At 51.3% G+C, this 18,657-nt stretch overlaps 1 protein-coding gene across 1 annotated transcript in view; it reads right to left on the bottom strand.

Annotated features, from left to right (window-relative positions):
* The window catches only part of LOC124018718 (general transcription and DNA repair factor IIH helicase subunit XPB-like), a 51,459-nt gene that overhangs the window by 12,795 nt on the left and 20,007 nt on the right, over nucleotides 1–18,657 (bottom strand). Inside the window, exons 10-13 of the mRNA XM_046334069.1 lie at nucleotides 12,370–12,572; nucleotides 4,444–4,540; nucleotides 747–864; nucleotides 164–282 (exon numbers count right to left, since the gene is read on the bottom strand). Of these exons, the coding sequence (XP_046190025.1) occupies nucleotides 164–282; nucleotides 747–864; nucleotides 4,444–4,540; nucleotides 12,370–12,572 (537 nt within the window). The remainder of the gene's footprint in view (nucleotides 1–163; nucleotides 283–746; nucleotides 865–4,443; nucleotides 4,541–12,369; nucleotides 12,573–18,657) is intronic.

Here is an 18,657-nt window from a genome sequence, read left to right on the forward strand (position 1 = left end):
TAGTATCGGACCTCTTGGTACTGTAGGGTTAGTATTGTATAGTATCGGACCTCTTGGTGCTGTAGGGTTAGTATTGTATAGTATCAGACCTCTTGGTACTGTAGGGTTAGTATTGTATAGTATCGGACCTCTTGGTACTGTAGGGTTAGTATTGTATAGTAACCTTGAAGCTGTATCCCTGGTCCACTAGGAACCTTTGTCTCTTGGTGCTGTAGGCCATCTCCTGAGTATCCTGAGACACCAACGAGTAGAAGTAGGCATTATACTCCTCCGCGACCATACCTGGGTGGAGGGGAGGTGTGTGTGTGTGTGTGTGTGTGTGTGTGTGTGTGTGTGTGTGTGTGTGTGTGTGTGTGTGTGTGTGTGTGTGTGTGTGTGTGTGTGTGTGTGTGTGTGTGTGTGTGTGTGTGTTAATGTGTAGGTGTGTGTGTGTGTGTTTATGTGTAGGTGTGTGTGTAAGTGTGTGTGTGTAGGTGTGTGTGTGTGTGTGTGTGTGTGTGTGTGTGTGTGTGTGTGTGTGTGTGTGTGTGTGTGTGTGTGTGTGTGTGTGTGTGTGTGTGTGTGTGTGTGTGTGTGTGTGTCAAGGGGAAACAGGAAGATACTATCATCAGTGGTCAACTTCAATCTCACAGGCGAATCAATTATTGCATTAGACCACACACACACACACACACACACACACACACACACACACACACACACACACACACACACACACACACACACACACACACACACACACACACCTTTCTTGGCTCGCAGCACCCTGCCCAGCCTCTGAGCCTCCTGTCTGCGAGAACCTCCATGAGAGGAGATCTGGATCAGAACATTAGCCTCCGGGAGGTCAAAGGACGTGTCGCCCACCTGGGGGGGGGGGGGGAGAGAGAGACAGTCAGTGGTTCTGACCCAACACCCTGGGAAGACACTGTGTAGAATCTATACCAAGGAGCATTGATGTGGTTCTGACCCAACACCCTGGAAAGATACTGTGTAGAATCTATACCAAGGAGCATTGATGTGGTTCTGACCCAACACCCTGGAAAGATACTGTGTAGAATCTATACCAAGGAGCATTGATGTGGTTCTGACCCAACACCCTGGGAAGACACTGTGTAGAATCTATACCAAGGAGCATTGATGTGGTTCTGACCCAACACCCTGGGAAGACACTGTGTAGAATCTATACCAAGGAGCATTGATGTGGTTCTGACCCAACACCCTGGGTTCTGACCCAACACCCTGGGTTCCGACCCAACACCCTGGGTTCCGACCCAACACCCTGGGTTCTGACCCAACACCCTGGGTTCCGACCCAACACCCTGGGTTCCGACCCAACACCCTGGGTTCCGACCCAACACCCTGGGTTCCGACCCAACAACCTGGGTTCTGACCCAACACCCTGGGTTCCGACCCATCACCCTGGGTTCCGAACCAACACCCTGGGTTCCGACCCAACACCCTGGGTTCTGACCCAACACCGTGGGTTCCGACCCAACACCCTGGGTTCTGACCCAACAACCTGGGACGACACTGTGTTTATGTTGGTGGTTAGCTGGACATGACGGTGCCTCTCCCTCTCTCCCTCTCACGTGACGGTGCCTCTCCCTCTCACGTGACGGTGCCTCTCCCTCTCTCCCTCTCACGTGACGGTGCCTCTCCCTCTCTCCCTCTCACATGACGGTGCCTCTCCCTCTCACATGACGGTGCCTCTCCCTCTCACATGACGGTGCCTCTCCCTCTCTCCCTCTCACATGACGGTGCCTCTCCCTCTCACATGACGGTGCTTCTCCCTCTCACATGACGGTGCCTCTCCCTCTCACATGACGGTGCCTCTCCCTCTCTCCCTCTCACGTGACGGTGCCTCTCCCTCTCTCCCTCTCACGTGACGGTGCCTCTCCCTCTCACATGACGGTGCCTCTCCCTCTCACGTGACGGTGCCTCTCCCTCTCACGTGACGGTGCCTCTCCCTCTCACGTGACGGTGCCTCTCCCTCTCACGTGACGGTGCCTCTCCCTCTCACGTGACGGTGCCTCTCCCTCTCACGTGACGGTGCCTCTCCCTCTCACGTGACGGTGCCTCTCCCTCTCACATGACGGTGCCTCTCCCTCTCACATGACGGTGCCTCTCCCTCTCTCCCTCTCACATGACGGTGCCTCTCCCTCTCACATGACGGTGCCTCTCCCTCTCACATGACGGTGCCTCTCCCTCTCACATGACGGTGCCTCTCCCTCTCACATGACGGTGCCTCTCCCTCTCACATGACGGTGCCTCTCCCTCTCACATGACGGTGCCTCTCCCTCTCACATGACGGTGCCTCTCCCTCTCACATGACGGTGCCTCTCTCTCTCACATGACGGTGCCTCTCCCTCTCTCCCTCTCACGTGACGGTGCCTCTCCCTCTCTCCCTCTCACATGACGGTGCCTCTCCCTCTCACATGACGGTGCCTCTCCCTCTCACATGACGGTGCCTCTCCCTCTCACATGACGGTGCCTCTCCCTCTCACATGACGGTGCCTCTCCCTCTCACATGACGGTGCCTCTCTCTCTCTCCCTCTCACATGACGGTGCCTCTCCCTCTCACATGACGGTGCCTCTCCCTCTCTCCCTCTCACATGACGGTGCCTCTCCCTCTCACATGACGGTGCCTCTCCCTCTCTCCCTCTCACATGACGGTGCCTCTCCCTCTCTCATGACGGTGCCTCTCCCTCTCACATGACGGTGCCTCTCCCTCTCACATGACGGTGCCTCTCCCTCTCTCCCTCTCGCATGACGGTGCCTCTCCCTCTCACATGACGGTGCCTCTCCCTCTCGCATGACGGTGCCTCTCCCTCTCACGTGACGGTGCCTCTCCCTCTCACATGACGGTGCCTCTCCCTCTCACGTGACGGTGCCTCTCCCTCTCTCCCTCTCACATGACGGTGCCTCTCCCTCTCACATGACGGTGCCTCTCCCTCTCACATGACGGTGCCTCTCCCTCTCACATGACGGTGCCTCTCTCTCTCTCCCTCTCACATGACGGTGCCTCTCCCTCTCACATGACGGTGCCTCTCCCTCTCCCTCTCACATGACGGTGCCTCTCCCTCTCACATGACGGTGCCTCTCCCTCTCTCCCTCTCACATGACGGTGCCTCTCCCTCTCTCCCTCTCACATGACGGTGCCTCTCCCTCTCACGTGACGGTGCCTCTCCCTCTCACGTGACGGTGCCTCTCCCTCTCACGTGACGGTGCCTCTCCCTCTCACGTGACGGTGCCTCTCCCTCTCACGTGACGGTGCTCTCCCTCTCACGTGACGGTGCCTCTCCCTCTCACGTGACGGTGCCTCTCCTCTCCTCTCCCTCTCACATGACGGTGCCTCTCCCTCTCACATGACGACGGTGCCTCTCCCTCTCACATGCCTCTCCCTCTCACATGACGGTGGTGACGGTGCCTCTCCCTCTCACGTGACGGTGCCTCTCCCTCTCACGTGACGGTGCCTCTCCCTCTCACGTGACGGTGCCTCTCCCTCTCACGTGACGGTGCCTCTCCCTCTCACGTGACGGTGCCTCTCCTCTCACTCGGTCCCTCTCACATGACGGTGCCTCTCCCTCTCACATGACGGTGCCTCTCCCTCTCACGTGACGGTGCCTCTCCCTCTCACATGACGGTGCCTCTCCCTCTCACATGACGGTGCCTCTCCCTCTCACATGACGGTGCCTCTCCCTCTCACGTGACGGTGCCTCTCCCTCTCACGTGACGGTGCCTCTCCCTCTCACATGACGGTGCCTCTCCCTCTCACATGACGGTGCCTCTCCCTCTCACATGACGGTGCCTCTCCCTCTCACATGACGGTGCCTCTCCCTCTCACATGACGGTGCCTCTCCCTCTCACATGACGGTGCCTCTCCTCTCTCCCTCTCACATGACGGTGTGCCTCTCCCTCTCACGTGACGGTGCCTCTCCCTCTCTCCCTCTCACATGACGGTGCCTCTCCCCTCACTCGGTCCTCTCACATGACGGTGCCTCTCCCTCTCACATGACGGTGCCTCTCCCTCTCACATGACGGTGCCTCTCCCTCTCACATGACGGTGCCTCTCCCCTCTCTGCCCCCTCTCACATGACGGTGCCTCTCCCTCTCCCTCTCACATGACGGTGCCTCTCCCTCTCACATGACGGTGCCTCTCCCTCTCACGTGACGGTGCCTCTCCCTCTCACGTGACGGTGCCTCTCCCCTCTCCCTCTCACATGACGGTGCCTCTCCCCTCTCCCTCTCACGTGACGGTGCCTCTCCCTCTCACGTGACGGTGCCTCTCCCTCTCACGTGACGGTGCCTCTCCCTCTCATGTGACGGTGCCTCTCCCTCTCACATGACGGTGCCTCTCCCTCTCACATGACGGTGCCTCTCCCTCTCTCCCTCTCACATGACGGTGCCTCTTGGAGACACGTGATGGGGGGAGGAGTTGGTTACCTTGGAGATGAAGATGGTGTTGATCTTGGGGTTGTGTTTAAAGTTCTGTAGGATCTGCATCCTCTCTCCCTGAGAGGTGGGGCCATAGATGTAGGGCCTGAGAGGAGAGAGAAGTTAGTTAGATGTAGGGCCTGAGAGGAGAGAGAAGTTAGTTAGATACAGGGCCTGAGAGGAGAGAGACGTTAGTTAGATACAGGGCCTGAGAGGAGAGAGACGATAGATGTAGGGCCTGAGAGGAGAGAGACGTTAGATAGATACAGGGCCTGAGAGGAGAGAGACGTTAGATAGATACAGGGCCTGAGAGGAGAGACGTTAGATAGATACAGGGCCTGAGAGGAGAGAGACGTTAGTTAGATACAGGGCCTGAGAGGAGAGAGACGTTAGATAGATACAGGGCCTGAGAGGAGAGAGACATTAGATACAGGGCCTGAGAGGAGAGAGACGTTAGATACAGGGCCTGAGAGGAGAGAGACGTTAGATACAGGGCCTGAGAGGAGAGAGACGTTAGATACAGGGCCTGAGAGGAGAGAGACGTTAGATAGATACAGGGCCTGAGAGGAGAGAGACGTTAGATAGATACAGGGCCTGAGAGGAGAGAGACATTAGATAGATACAGGGCCTGAGAGGAGAGAGACGATAGATAGATACAGGGCCTGAGAGGAGAGAGACATTAGATAGATACAGGGCCTGAGAGGAGAGAGACATTAGATACAGGGCCTGAGAGGAGAGAGACGTTAGATACAGGGCCTGAGAGGAGAGAGACGATAGATAGATACAGGGCCTGAGAGGAGAGAGACATTAGATAGATACAGGGCCTGAGAGGAGAGAGACATTAGATACAGGGCCTGAGAGGAGAGAGACGTTAGATACAGGGCCTGAGAGGAGAGAGACGATAGATAGATATAGGGGCCTGAGAGGAGAGAGACGATAGATAGATACAGGGCCTGAGAGGAGAGAGACGATAGATAGATACAGGGCCTGAGAGGAGAGAGACGATAGATAGATACAGGGCCTGAGAGGAGAGAGACGTTAGATATGGGGGGGTACGAGGTAATAACATGGCTATATACAGGAAGTACCAGTACTGAGTCAATGTGCTGAGGTACGAGGTAATAACATGGCTATATACAGGAAGTACCAGTACTGAGTCAATGTGCTGAGGTACGAGGTAATAACATGGCTATATACAGGAAGTACCAGTACTGAGTCAATGTGCTGAGGTACGAGGTAATAACATGGCTATATACAGGAAGTACCAGTACTGAGTCAATGTGCTGAGGTACGAGGTAATAACATGGCTGTATACAGGAAGTACCAGTACTGAGTCAATGTGCTGAGGTACGAGGTAATAACATGGCTATATACAGGAAGTACCAGTACTGAGTCAATGTGCTGAGGTACGAGGTAATAACATGGCTATATACAGGAAGTACCAGTACTGAGTCAATGTGCTGAGGTACGAGGTAATAACATGGCTATATACAGGAAGTACCAGTACTGAGTCAATGTGCTGAGGTACGAGGTAATAACATGGCTATATACAGGAAGTACCAGTACTGAGTCAATGTGCTGAGGTACGAGGTAATAACATGGCTATATACAGGAAGTACCAGTACTGAGTCAATGTGCTGAGGTACGTGGTAATAACATGGCTATATACAGGAAGTACCAGTACCAATGTGCTGAGGTACGAGGTAATAACGTAACATTAAAATTCTTCCCTCAACCCCAAAAAACTGATATCACATTTACATATCTAACGTCTCTTATCTTAGCAATTTCTTCTCAGCTAGCTACATAGCCGTCTTTGTAATAAAGATAATTGCGTAATTATCGTATTTCGCCGTCCTAACGTAGTCTTCACTAGCCAGCTAGCTAACGTCCACTGATTAGCTGCACTGAGAAACTATTACACTCAACGACTTGATTAGTTTAGTGTTAGCTACCTACATAGCTGTCTTTGCTGTCTTCGTATCATCGTATCATCGTATCCAAGATAATTGTGTTGTTTAGGTTTAGAGTGTGTAGTCTTAGAGTGATTATCTTAATTTACCGAGGTTAGCTAGCCAGCTATTTGTCGTCCTTAACGTAGGTGACTCTGCTAGCTAGCCAACAGCTAGCCAACGCTAGCCAACGTCTTCTGTATAGAACTCAACTACCCGGTCGCATTCACAGGTTGTATCACATTTTCACTTCATTTCATTACAGTACAACGGTTTGATTTGTTTGATCGTAGCTAGCTACTTAGCTAGCTACATAGCCGTCTTTGTATCAAAGATAATTGTGTAGTCTAGAGCGATTTTCTAGGTTCGCTAGCCATCTATTGTCGTTCTTTTAACGCAACGTAACGTAAACAACACTGCTAGCTAGCCTGCTAGCCCCCGAATAGCAACACTGCAGAAACTATTACACTCAACGGAACGACTTGATTAGTGTAGTGTCAACAACGCACCCACTGCCAGCTGGCCTACTTCAGCAGTACTGTATCATTTTAGTCATTTTAGTCAATAAGATTCTTGCTACGTAAGCTTAACTTTCTGAACATTCGAGACGTGTAGTCCACTTGTCATTCCAATCTCCTTTGCATTAGCGTAGCCTCTTCTGTAGCCTGTCAACTATGTGTCTGTTTATCCCTGTTCTCTCCTCTCTGCACAGACCATACAAACGCTCCTCACCGCGTGGCCGCGCCACCCTACTCTGGTGGTCCCAGCGCACGACCCACGTGGAGTTCCAGGTCTCCGGTAGCCTCTGGAACTGCCAATCTGCGGTCAACAAGGCAGAGTTCATCTCAGCCTATGCCTCCCTCCAGTCCCTCGACTTCTTGGCACTGACGGAAACATGGATCACCACAGACAACACTGCTACTCCTACTGCTCTCTCTTCGTCCGCCCACGTGTTCTCGCACACCCCGAGAGCGTCTGGTCAGTGGGGTGGTGGCACCGGGATCCTCATCTCTCCCAAGTGGTCATTCTCTCTTTCTCCCCTTACCCATCTGTCTATCGCCTCCTTTGAATTCCATGCTGTCACAGTTACTAGCCCTTTCAAGCTTAACATCCTTATCATTTATCGCCCTCCAGGTTCCCTCGGAGAGTTCATCAATGAGCTTGATGCCTTGATAAGCTCCTTTCCTGAGGACGGCTCACCTCTCACAGTTCTGGGCGACTTTAACCTCCCCACGTCTACCTTTGACTCTTTCCTCTCTGCCTCCTTCTTTCCACTCCTCTCCTCTTTTGACCTCACCCTCTCACCTTCCCCCTACTCACAAGGCAGGCAATACGCTCGACCTCATCTTTACTAGATGCTGTTCTTCCACTAACCTCACTGCAACTCCCTCCAAGTCTCCGACCACTGCCTTGTATCCTTTTCCCTCTCGCTCTCATCCAACACCTCCCACACTGCCCCTACTCGGATGGTATCGCGCCGTCCCAACCTTCGCTCTCTCTCCCCCGCTACTCTCTCCTCTTCCATCCTATCATCTCTTCCCTCCGCTCAAACCTTCTCCCACCTATCTCCTGATTCTGCCTCCTCAACCCTCCTCTCCTCCCTCTCTGCATCCCTTGACTCTCTATGTCCCCTATCCTCCAGGCCGGCTCGGTCCTCCCCTCCCGCTCCGTGGCTCGATGACTCATTGCGAGCTCACAGAACAGGGCTCCGGGCAGCCGAGCGGAAATGGAGGAAAACTCGCCTCCCTGCGGACCTGGCATCCTTTCACTCCCTCCTCTCTACATTTTCCTCCTCTGTCTCTGCTGCTAAAGCCACTTTCTACCACGCTAAATTCCAAGCATCTGCCTCTAACCCTAGGAAGCTCTTTGCCACCTTCTCCTCCCTCCTGAATCCTCCGCCCCTCCCCCCTCCTCCCTCTCTGCAGATGACTTCGTCAACCATTTTGAAAAGAAGGTCGACGACATCCGATCCTCGTTTGCTAAGTCAAACGACACCGCTGGTTCTGCTCACACTGCCCTACCCTGTGCTCTGACCTCTTTCTCCCCTCTCTCTCCAGATGAAATCTCGCGTCTTGTGACGGCCGGCCGCCCAACAACCTGCCCGCTTGACCCTATCCCCTCCTCTCTTCTCCAGACCATTTCCGGAGACCTTCTCCCTTACCTCACCTCGCTCATCAACTCATCCCTGACCGTTGGCTACGTCCCTTCCGTCTTCAAGAGAGCGAGAGTTGCACCCCTTCTGAAAAAACCTACACTCGATCCCTCCGATGTCAACAATTACAGACCAGTATCCCTTCTTTCTTTTCTCTCCAAAACTCTTGAACGTGCCGTCCTTGGCCAGCTCTCCCGCTATCTCTCTCTGAATGACCTTCTTGATCCAAATCAGTCAGGTTTCAAGACTAGTCATTCAACTGAGACTGCTCTCCTCTGTATCACGGAGGCGCTCCGCACTGCTAAAGCTAACTCTCTCTCCTCTGCTCTCATCCTTCTAGATCTATCGGCTGCCTTCGATACTGTGAACCATCAGATCCTCCTCTCCACCCTCTCCGAGTTGGGCATCTCCGGCGCGGCCCACGCTTGGATTGCGTCCTACCTGACAGGTCGCTCCTACCAGGTGGCGTGGCGAGAATCTGTCTCCTCACCACGCGCTCTCACCACTGGTGTCCCCCAGGGCTCTGTTCTTGGCCCTCTCCTATTCTCGCTATACACCAAGTCACTTGGCTCTGTCATAACCTCACATGGTCTCTCTTATCATTGCTATGCAGACGACACACAATTAATCTTCTCCTTCCCCCTTCTGATGACCAGGTGGCGAACCGCATCTCTGCATGTCTGGCAGACATATCAGTGTGGATGACGGATCACCACCTCAAGCTGAACCTCGGCAAGACGGAGCTGCTCTTCCTCCCGGGGAAGGACTGCCCGCTCCATGATCTCGCCATCACGGTCGACAACTCCATTGTGTCCTCCTCCCAGAGCGCCAAGAACCTTGGCGTGATCCTGGACAACACCCTGTCGTTCTCAACTAACATCAAGGCGGTGGCCCGTTCCTGTAGGTTCATGCTCTACAACATCCGCAGAGTACGACCCTGCCTCACACAGGAAGCGGCGCAGGTCCTAATCCAGGCACTTGTCATCTCCCGTCTGGATTACTGCAACTCGCTGTTGGCTGGGCTCCCTGCCTGTGCCATTAAACCCTTCAACTCATCCAGAACGCCGCAGCCCGTCTGGTGTTCAACCTTCCCAAGTTCTCTCACGTCACCCCGCTCCTCCGTTCTCTCCACTGGCTTCCAGTTGAAGCTCGCATCCGCTACAAGACCATGGTGCTTGCCTACGGAGCTGTGAGGGGAACGGCACCTCAGTACCTCCAGGCTCTGATCAGGCCCTACACCCAAACAAGGGCACTGCGTTCATCCACCTCTGGCCTGCTCGCCTCCCTACCACTGAGGAAGTACAGCTCCCGCTCAGCCCAGTCAAAACTGTTCGCTGCCCTGGCCCCCCAATGGTGGAACAAACTCCCTCACGACGCCAGGACAGCGGAGTCAATCACCACCTTCCGGAGACACCTGAAACCCCACCTCTTTAAGGAATACCTAGGATAGGTTAAGTAATCCCTCTCACCCCACCCCCCCTAAGTTTTAGATGCACTATTGTTAAGTGACTGTCCCACTGGATGTCATAAGGTGAATGCACCAATTTGTAAGTCGCTCTGGATAAGAGCGTCTGCTAAATGACTTAAATGTAAATGTTAAATGTACATAAGTATTCAGACCCTTTACTCAGTTCTTTGTTGAAGCACCTCTGCCAGCGATTACAGCCTCGAGTCTTCTTGGGTTTGATGCTAAAAGCGTCTGCTAAACGGCATATATATTATATTATATATATTATGCTACAAGCTTAGCACACCTGTATTTGGGGAGTTTCTCCCATTCTTCTCTCCAGATCCTCTCAAGCTCTGTCAGGTTGGATGGGGAGCGTCGCTGCACTGCTATTCTCAGGTCTCTCCAGAGATGTTTGATCGGGTTCAAGTCCGGGCTCTGGCTGGACCACTCAAGGACATTCAGAGAGTTGTCCCGAAGCCTCTCCTGCATTGTTTTTGCTGTGTGCTTAGGGTCGTTGTCCTGTTGGAAGGTGAACCTTCTCCCCAGTCTGAGGTCCTGAGCGCTCTGGAGCAGGTTTTCATCAAGGATCTCTCTGTACTTTACTCTGTTCATCTTTCCCTCGATCCTGACTAGTCTCCCAGTCCCTGCTGCTGAAAAACATCCCCACAGCATGACGCTGCCACCACCATGCTTCACCGTAGGGACGGTGCCAGGTTTCCTCCAGACATGACGCTTGCCATTCAGGCCAAAGAGTTCAATTTTGGTTTCATCAGACCAGAGAATCTTGTTTCTCATGGTCTGATTCCTTTAGGTGCCTTTTGTTCTGTCAACTGTGGTACCGTATATAGACAGGTGTGTGCCTTTCCAAATCATGTCCAATCAAATGAATTTACCACAGGTGGACTCCAATCAAGTTGTTGAAACATCTCAAGGATGATCAATGGGAACAGGATGCACCTGAGCTCAATTTCGAGTCTCATAGCAAAGGGTCTGAATACTTATGTATATAAGATATTTCTGTCTAAAAACCTGTGTTTGCTTCGTCATTATGGGGTATTGTGATGTCATTTTGGGGTATTGTGAGGTCATTACGGGGTATTGTGAGGTCATTACGGGGTATTGTGATGTCATTACGGGGTAGTGTGATGTCATTACGGGGTATTGTGATGTCATTATGGGGTATTGTGATGTCATTATGGGGTATTGTGATGTCATTATGGGGTATTGTGATGTCATTACGGGGTAGTGTGATGTCATTACGGGGTATTGTGATGTTATTATGGGGTATTGTGATGTCATTATGGGGTATTGTGATGTCATTACGGGGTAGTGTGATGTCATTATGGGGTATTGTGATGTCATTATGGGGTATTGTGATGTCATTACGGGGTATTGTGTGTAAATTGATGAGAATTTTTCAAGGAACAAAATGTGGAAAAGGGGAAGGGGTCTGAAAAGTCCAGAATGCACTGCAGGTCCAGTCACTGTGGGGATGACGTCGTTGATCTCTTTCTACCTACCTGTTGAGGCAGATGGCTGTGTGTGTATGTGTGCGTGTGTGTCTCTCTTTCTACCTACCTGTTGATGCAGATGGCTGTATGTGTGTGTGTGTCTCTCTCTACCTACTTGTTGAGGCGGATAGCTGTGTGTGTGTGTGTGTGTGTGTGTGTGTGTGTGTGTGTGTGTGTGTGTGTGTGTGTGTGTGTGTGTGTGTGTGTGTGTGTGTGTGTGTGTGTGTGTGTGTGTGTGTGTGTGTGTGTGTGTGTGTGTGTGTGTGTGTGTCTCTCTCTCCCTACTTGTTGAGGCGGATAGCTGTGTGTGTGTGTGTGTGTGTGTGTGTGTGTGTGTGTGTGTGTGTGTGTGTGTGTGTCTGTCTACCTACCTGTTGATGTGGATAGTGTGTGTGTGTGTGTGTGTGTGTGTCTCTCTCTCTACCTACCTGTTGATGTGGATAGCTGTGTGTGTGTGTGTGTGTGTGTGTGTGTGTGTGTGTGTGTGTGTGTGTGTGTGTGTGTGTGTGTGTGTGTGTGTGTGTGTGTCTCTCTCTCTACCTACTTGTTGAGGCGGATAGCTGTGTGTGTGTGTGTGTGTGTGTGTGTGTGTGTGTGTGTGTGTGTGTGTGTGTGTGTGTGTGTGTGTGTGTGTGTGTGTGTGTGTGTGTGTGTGTGTGTGTGTGTGTGTGTGTGTGTGTGTGTGTGTGTCTCTCTCTCTACCTACCTGTTGATGTGGATAGCTGTGTGTGTGTGTGTGTGTGTGTGTGTGTGTGTGTGTGTGTGTGTGTGTGTGTGTGTGTGTGTGTGTGTGTGTGTGTGTGTGTGTGTGTGTGTGTGTGTGTGTGTGTGTGTGTGTGTGTGTGTGTGTGTGTGTCTCTCTCTGCCTACTTGTTGAGGCGGATGGCGTACTCCTTCAGAGCGAAGACGTTGTCGGCGAACACCATGATCTTGTCGTTGCGTCTCTCGTGGAACTTGATGAGGAACTGACAGGCTCTGAACTTGTTGGGGTTCATGGTGTAGAGGAGAATACGTCTCTTCGTCTTGATGGCCACGTATTCCCGGTAAAACTCCGGAGACATCGGACACCACACCTAGACGAAGGACGAAGGACATTCTGACGTCAAACTAAACATTTCTATATGTATTTGTAAGTAGAGTTTATTCTCTTTTTTCCCCTGAGGACTTGGCTGATTTCTTTCTTTTGATTTTCCTCACGATGTCAAGCGAAGAGGACACTGACTTTGAAGGTAGGCCTTGAAATACATCCACAGGTACACCTCCAATTGACTCAAATAATAATAATTTTCCAAGCTGTTTAAAGGCACAGTCAACTTAGTGTATGTAAACTTCTGACCCACTGGAATTGTGATAAAGTGAATTATAAGTTAAATAATCTGTCTGTCAACAATTGTTGGAAAAATTACCTGTGTCATGCACAAAGTAGATGTCCTAACCGACTTGCCAAAACTATAGTTTTAGTATAGTTAACAACAGTTTACTATAGTTAACAAGACAGCTTTGATACAAGTTTACTATAGTTAACAGAACTACCAAAACTATAGTTTGTTAACAAGACATTTCTGGAGTGGTTGAGCAACGACTTGGTGAAACAAAATATTACAGTTTTTGCAAAAATCTTTTAAAAAATAAAAATAAAAAACGTTATAGGGATTTGTGAATTATTATTTAATTTTTTAAATCAACTTTGAATTCAGGCTATCAATGTTTTGACACCACAAGTCCCCCAAATAATTATTGTTCAATGTGTAAATGTGGGATTTCAACTGTTTGTGTTTGATATTGTCATGGCGACTGGAAATGTGTGTTGATTTCCTGGCCTGGTGTCTCTTAGGAAATATGGTTTTAAACCTCAATGAGACGAACCTGGAACAAATAAAGATTTTTTATGTATGCACCTTGAGGACCAATAGAGATCTAAAGAGGACAGCCCCCCTTGATGACCAATAGAGATCTAAAGAGGACATCCCCCCCCCCCCTTGAGGACCAATAGAGATCTAAAGAGGACAGCCCCCCCTTGAGGACCAATAGAGATCTAAAGAGGACAGCCCCCCTTGATGACCAATAGAGATCTAAAGAGGACAGCCCCCCCCCCTTGAGGACCAATAGAGATCTAAAGAGGACAGCCCCCCCCTTGAGGACCAATAGAGATCTAAAGAGGACAGCCCCCCCCTTAAGGACCAATAGAGATCTAAAGAGGACAGCCCCCCTTAAGGACCAATAGAGATCTAAAGAGGACAGCCCCCCCCTTGAGGACCAATAGAGATCTAAAGAGGACAGCCCCCCCCTTGATGACCAATAGAGATCTAAAGAGGACAGCCCCCCTTGAGGACCAATAGAGATCTAAAGAGGACAGCCCCCCCTTGAGGACCAATAGAGATCTAAAGAGGACAGCCCCCCCCCCTTGAGGACCAATAGAGATCTAAAGAGGACAGCCCCCCTTAAGGACCAATAGAGATCTAAAGAGGACAGCCCCCCTTAAGGACCAATAGAGATCTAAAGAGGACAGCCCCCCCCCTTGAGGACCACACCAAACACTTCCTAGATCACGTTGGGGCTGACCCAAAACGTGTTCAACAGCTCTGTCCCCAAATACCCTTCTAATATACTATATAGCTCTGTCCCCAAATACCCTTCTAATGTGGTCAACAGCGCTGCCCTGATATACCCTTCTAATGTGGTCAACAGCGCTGCCCTGATATACCCTTCTAATATACTATATAGCTCTGTCCCCAAATACCCTTCTAATATACTACATAGCTCTGTCCCCAAATACCCTTCTAATATACTATATAGCTCTGTCCCCAAATACCCTTCTAATATACTACATAGCTCTGTCCCCCAATACCCTTCTAATATACTATATAGCTCTGTCCCCCAATACCCTTCTAATATACTATATAGCTCTGTCCTGATATACCCTTCTAATGTACTACATAGCTCTGTCCTGATATACCCTTCTAATATACTATATAGCTCTGTCCCCCAATACCCTTCTAATATACTATATAGCTCTGTCCCCCAATACCCTTCTAATATACTATATAGCTCTGTCCTGATATACCCTTCTAATATACTATATAGCTCTGTCCCCAAATACCCTTCTAATATACTACATAGCTCTGTCTGGGTTTGGGCAACAAGTGGAAGTCTACCCTCTACCTGTTTCTCCAGGACACCGTCCACATAGAGCCTCATGTTACTAACGTCTTGAAGTCTACTTCCTACTCTACTCTACGAAATGTTGAATTGTAAACGGTGGTTTGAAAACGAATTAAAAAGCTGTGAAGTCAGATCAGGTGAAACCAGGCTGGATGGGATGACGTAAGGGTTTTGGGATCGAGATCAGGCCTAGTTAATTAGTTCATTAGGATTCCCATTATCTACTCCACACGCTGTAGCTAATCTTGCTGGGGTCAAGAACCCCTGCTGGGCATCAATGACGTGAAAAGCAGGACGGGTTTCCTGTGACCTTTCTCTTTTATGCCGATGATTCTACGCGTCCTGTGTCCCACAAAACAAACATACAGCAGAACCTCTTCCTGTCGGTTAAACCCACTGAGACCAGAACCTCTTCAGGTCAGTGAAACCCCCTGAGACCAGAACCTCTTCCTGTCGGTTAAACCAACTGAGACAAGAACCTCTTCAGGTCAGTTAAACTCCCTGAGACCAGAACCTCTTCAGGGGAGTTAAACCCCCTGAGACCAGAACCTCTTCAGGTCAGTGAAACCCCCTGAGACCAGAACCTCTTCCTGTCAGTGAAACCCCCTGAGACCAGAACCTCTTCCTGTCAGTTAAACCCCCTGAGACCAGAACCTCTTCCTGTCAGTTAAACCCACTGAGACCAGAACCTCTTCAGGGGAGTTAAACCCCCTGAGACCAGAACCTCTTCCTGTCGGTTAAACCCACTGAGACCAGAACCTCTTCCTGTCAGTTAAACCCCCTGAGACCAGAACCTCTTCCTGTCGGTTAAACCCACTGAGACCAGAACCTCTTCAGGGGAGTTAAACCCCCTGAGACCAGAACCTCTTCAGGTCAGTGAAACCCCCTGAGACCAGAACCTCTTCCTGTCGGTTAAACCCACTGAGACCAGAACCTCTTCAGGTCAGTGAAACCCCCTGAGACCAGAACCTCTTCAGGTCAGTTAAACTCCCTGAGACCAGAACCTCTTCAGGGGAGTTAAACCCCCTGAGACCAGAACCTCTTCAGGTCAGTGAAACCCCCTGAGACCAGAACCTCTTCCTGTCAGTTAAACCCCCTGAGACCAGAACCTCTTCAGGGGAGTTAAACCCCCTGAGACCAGAACCTCTTCAGGTCGGTTAAACCCCCTGAGACCAGAACCTCTTCAGGTCAGTTAAACTCCCTGAGACCAGAACCTCTTCAGGTCGGTTAAACCCCCTGAGACCAGAACCTCTTCAGGTCAGTGAAACCCCATGAGACCAGAACCTCTTCCTGTCAGTTAAACCCCCTGAGACCAGAACCTCTTCAGGTCAGTTAAACTCCCTGAGACCAGAACCTCTTCAGGTCAGTGAAACCCCCTGAGACCAGAACCTCTTCCTGTCGGTTAAACCCACTGAGACCAGAACCTCTTCAGGGGAGTTAAACCCCCTGAGACCAGAACCTCTTCAGGTCAGTGAAACCCCCTGAGACCAGAACCTCTTCCTGTCAGTTAAACCCCCTGAGACCAGAACCTCTTCAGGGGAGTTAAACCCCCTGAGACCAGAACCTCTTCCTGTCAGTTAAACCCCCTGAGACCAGAACCTCTTCAGGTCGGTTAAACCCCCTGAGACCAGAACCTCTTCAGGTCGGTTAAACCCCCTGAGACCAGAACCTCTTCAGGTCAGTGAAACCCCCTGAGACCAGAACCTCTTCAGGTCAGTGAAACCCCCTGAGACCAGAACCTCTTCAGGTCAGTGAAACCCCCTGAGACCAGAACCTCTTCAGGTCAGTGAAACCCACTGAGACCAGAACCTCTTCAGGTCAGTTAAACCCCTTGAGGACCAATAGAGATCTAAAGAGGGCAGCCCCCCCCCCCCCCCGAACAGCAGCCGTTGGCAGGCAGGTGATTACCACTTAGCGTGGGCTTTATGGTACAGCAGTTCACACCAGTTCAAAGAATTAGCTTCAGACTTCTCCGAAAAATAAAGTCTGGATTATTCTCAAGCTCACGTACAGTAATCCTGATTACTTCAGCCCTCTCGCTCATTTTGATGAACTAACAAGGTTTAAGACAGAAACACCAAACACTTCCTAGATCACGTTGGGGCTGACCCAAAACGTGTTCAACAGCGCTGCCCTGATATACCCTTCTAATGTGGTCAACAGCGCTGCCCTGATATACCCTTCTAATATACTATATAGCTCTGTCCCCAAATACCCTTCTAATATACTACATAGCTCTGTCTGGGTTTGGGCAACAAGTGGAAAAGGCAGGGCTGTAGTTCAGGGCTGTAGTTCAGGGCTGTAGTTCAGGGAGGGTGTCCTGTACATCAAGCTGTCTCACTACAGAAACAGGAGATAGACTAGTGTCCTGTCCAGGGGGTGTCCTGTACATCAAAGCTGTCCCACTACAGAAACAGGAGATAGACTAGTGTCCTGTCCAGGGGGTGTCCTGTACATCAAAGCTGTCTCACTACAAAACCCCCTCCCTGAACTACAGCCCTGAACTACAGCCCTGCCTTTTCCACTTGTTGCCCAAACCCCCCACCCCCCCCTGAACTACAGCCCTGAACTACAGCCCTGCCTTTTCCACTTGTTGCCCAACCCCCCCCCCCCCCTGAACTACAGCCCTGCCTTTTCCACTTGTTGCCCAACCCCCCTGAACTACAGCCGTGAACTACAGCCCTGCCTTTTCCACTTGTTGCCCAAACCCCTTCCCTGAACTACAGCCCTGCCTTTACTACTTGTTGCCCAACCCCCCCCCCCCCCTGAACTACAGCCGTGAACTACAGCCCTGCCTTTTCCACTTGTTGCCCAAACCCCCTCCCTGAACTACAGCCCTGAACTACAGCCCTGAACTACAGCCCTGCCTTTTCCACTTGTTGCCCAAACCCTCCCTGAACTACAGCCCTGAACTACAGCCCTGCCTTTTCCTTTTCCACTTGTTGCCCAAACCCCCCCCTGAACTACAGCCCTGAACTACAGCCCTGAACTACAGCCCTGCCTTTTCCACTTGTTGCCCAAACTCCCTCCCTGAACTACAGCCCTGAACTACAGCCCTGCCTTTTCCACTTGTTGCCCAAATCCCCCCCCCCCCTGAACTACAGCCCTGAACTACAGCCCTGCCTTTTCCACTTGTTGCCCAAACCCCCCGAACTACAGCCCTGAACTACAGCCCTGAACTACAGCCCTGCCTTATCCACTTGTTGTCCAACCCCCCCCCGTGAACTACAGCCCTGAACTACAGCCCTGAACTACAGCCCTGAACTACAGCCCTGCCTTTTCCACTAGTTGCCCAAACCCCCCCCCCTGAACTACAGCCCTGCCTTTTCCACTTGTTGCCCAAACCCCCCGAACTACAGCCCTGCCTTTTCCACTTGTTGCCCAAACTCCCTCCCTGAACTACAGCCCTGAACTACAGCCCTGCCTTTTCCACTTGTTGCCCAAACCCCCCCCCCCTGAACTACAGCCCTGAACTACAGCCCTGCCTTTTCCACTTGTTGCCCAAACCCCCCGAAACTACAGCCCTGAACTACAGCCCTGAACTACAGCCCTGCCTTATCCACTTGTTGTCCAACCCCCCGTGAACTACAGCCCTGAACTACAGCCCTGAACTACAGCCCTGCCTTTTCCACTAGTTGCCCAAACCCCCCTGAACTACAGCCCTGCCTTTTCCACTTGTTGCCCAAACCCCGAACTACAGCCCTGCCTTTTCCACTTGTTGCCCAAACCCCCCTGAACTACAGCCCTGAACTACAGACCTGAACTACAACCCTGAACTACAGCCCTGCCTTTTCCACTTGTTGCCCAACCCCCCCCTGAACTACAGCCCTGCCTTTTTCACTTGTTGCCCAACCCCCCTGAACTACAGCCCTGAGCTACAGCCCTGAACTACAGCCCTGAACTACAGCCCTGCCTTTTCCACTTGTTGCCCAAACCCCCCCCCGAACTACAGCCCTGAACTACAGCCCTGAACTACAGCCCTGCCTTATCCACTTG

Source organism: Oncorhynchus gorbuscha, unplaced genomic scaffold (assembly GCF_021184085.1).
Source record: "Oncorhynchus gorbuscha isolate QuinsamMale2020 ecotype Even-year unplaced genomic scaffold, OgorEven_v1.0 Un_scaffold_572, whole genome shotgun sequence".
Lineage (NCBI taxonomy): Eukaryota > Metazoa > Chordata > Actinopteri > Salmoniformes > Salmonidae > Oncorhynchus > Oncorhynchus gorbuscha.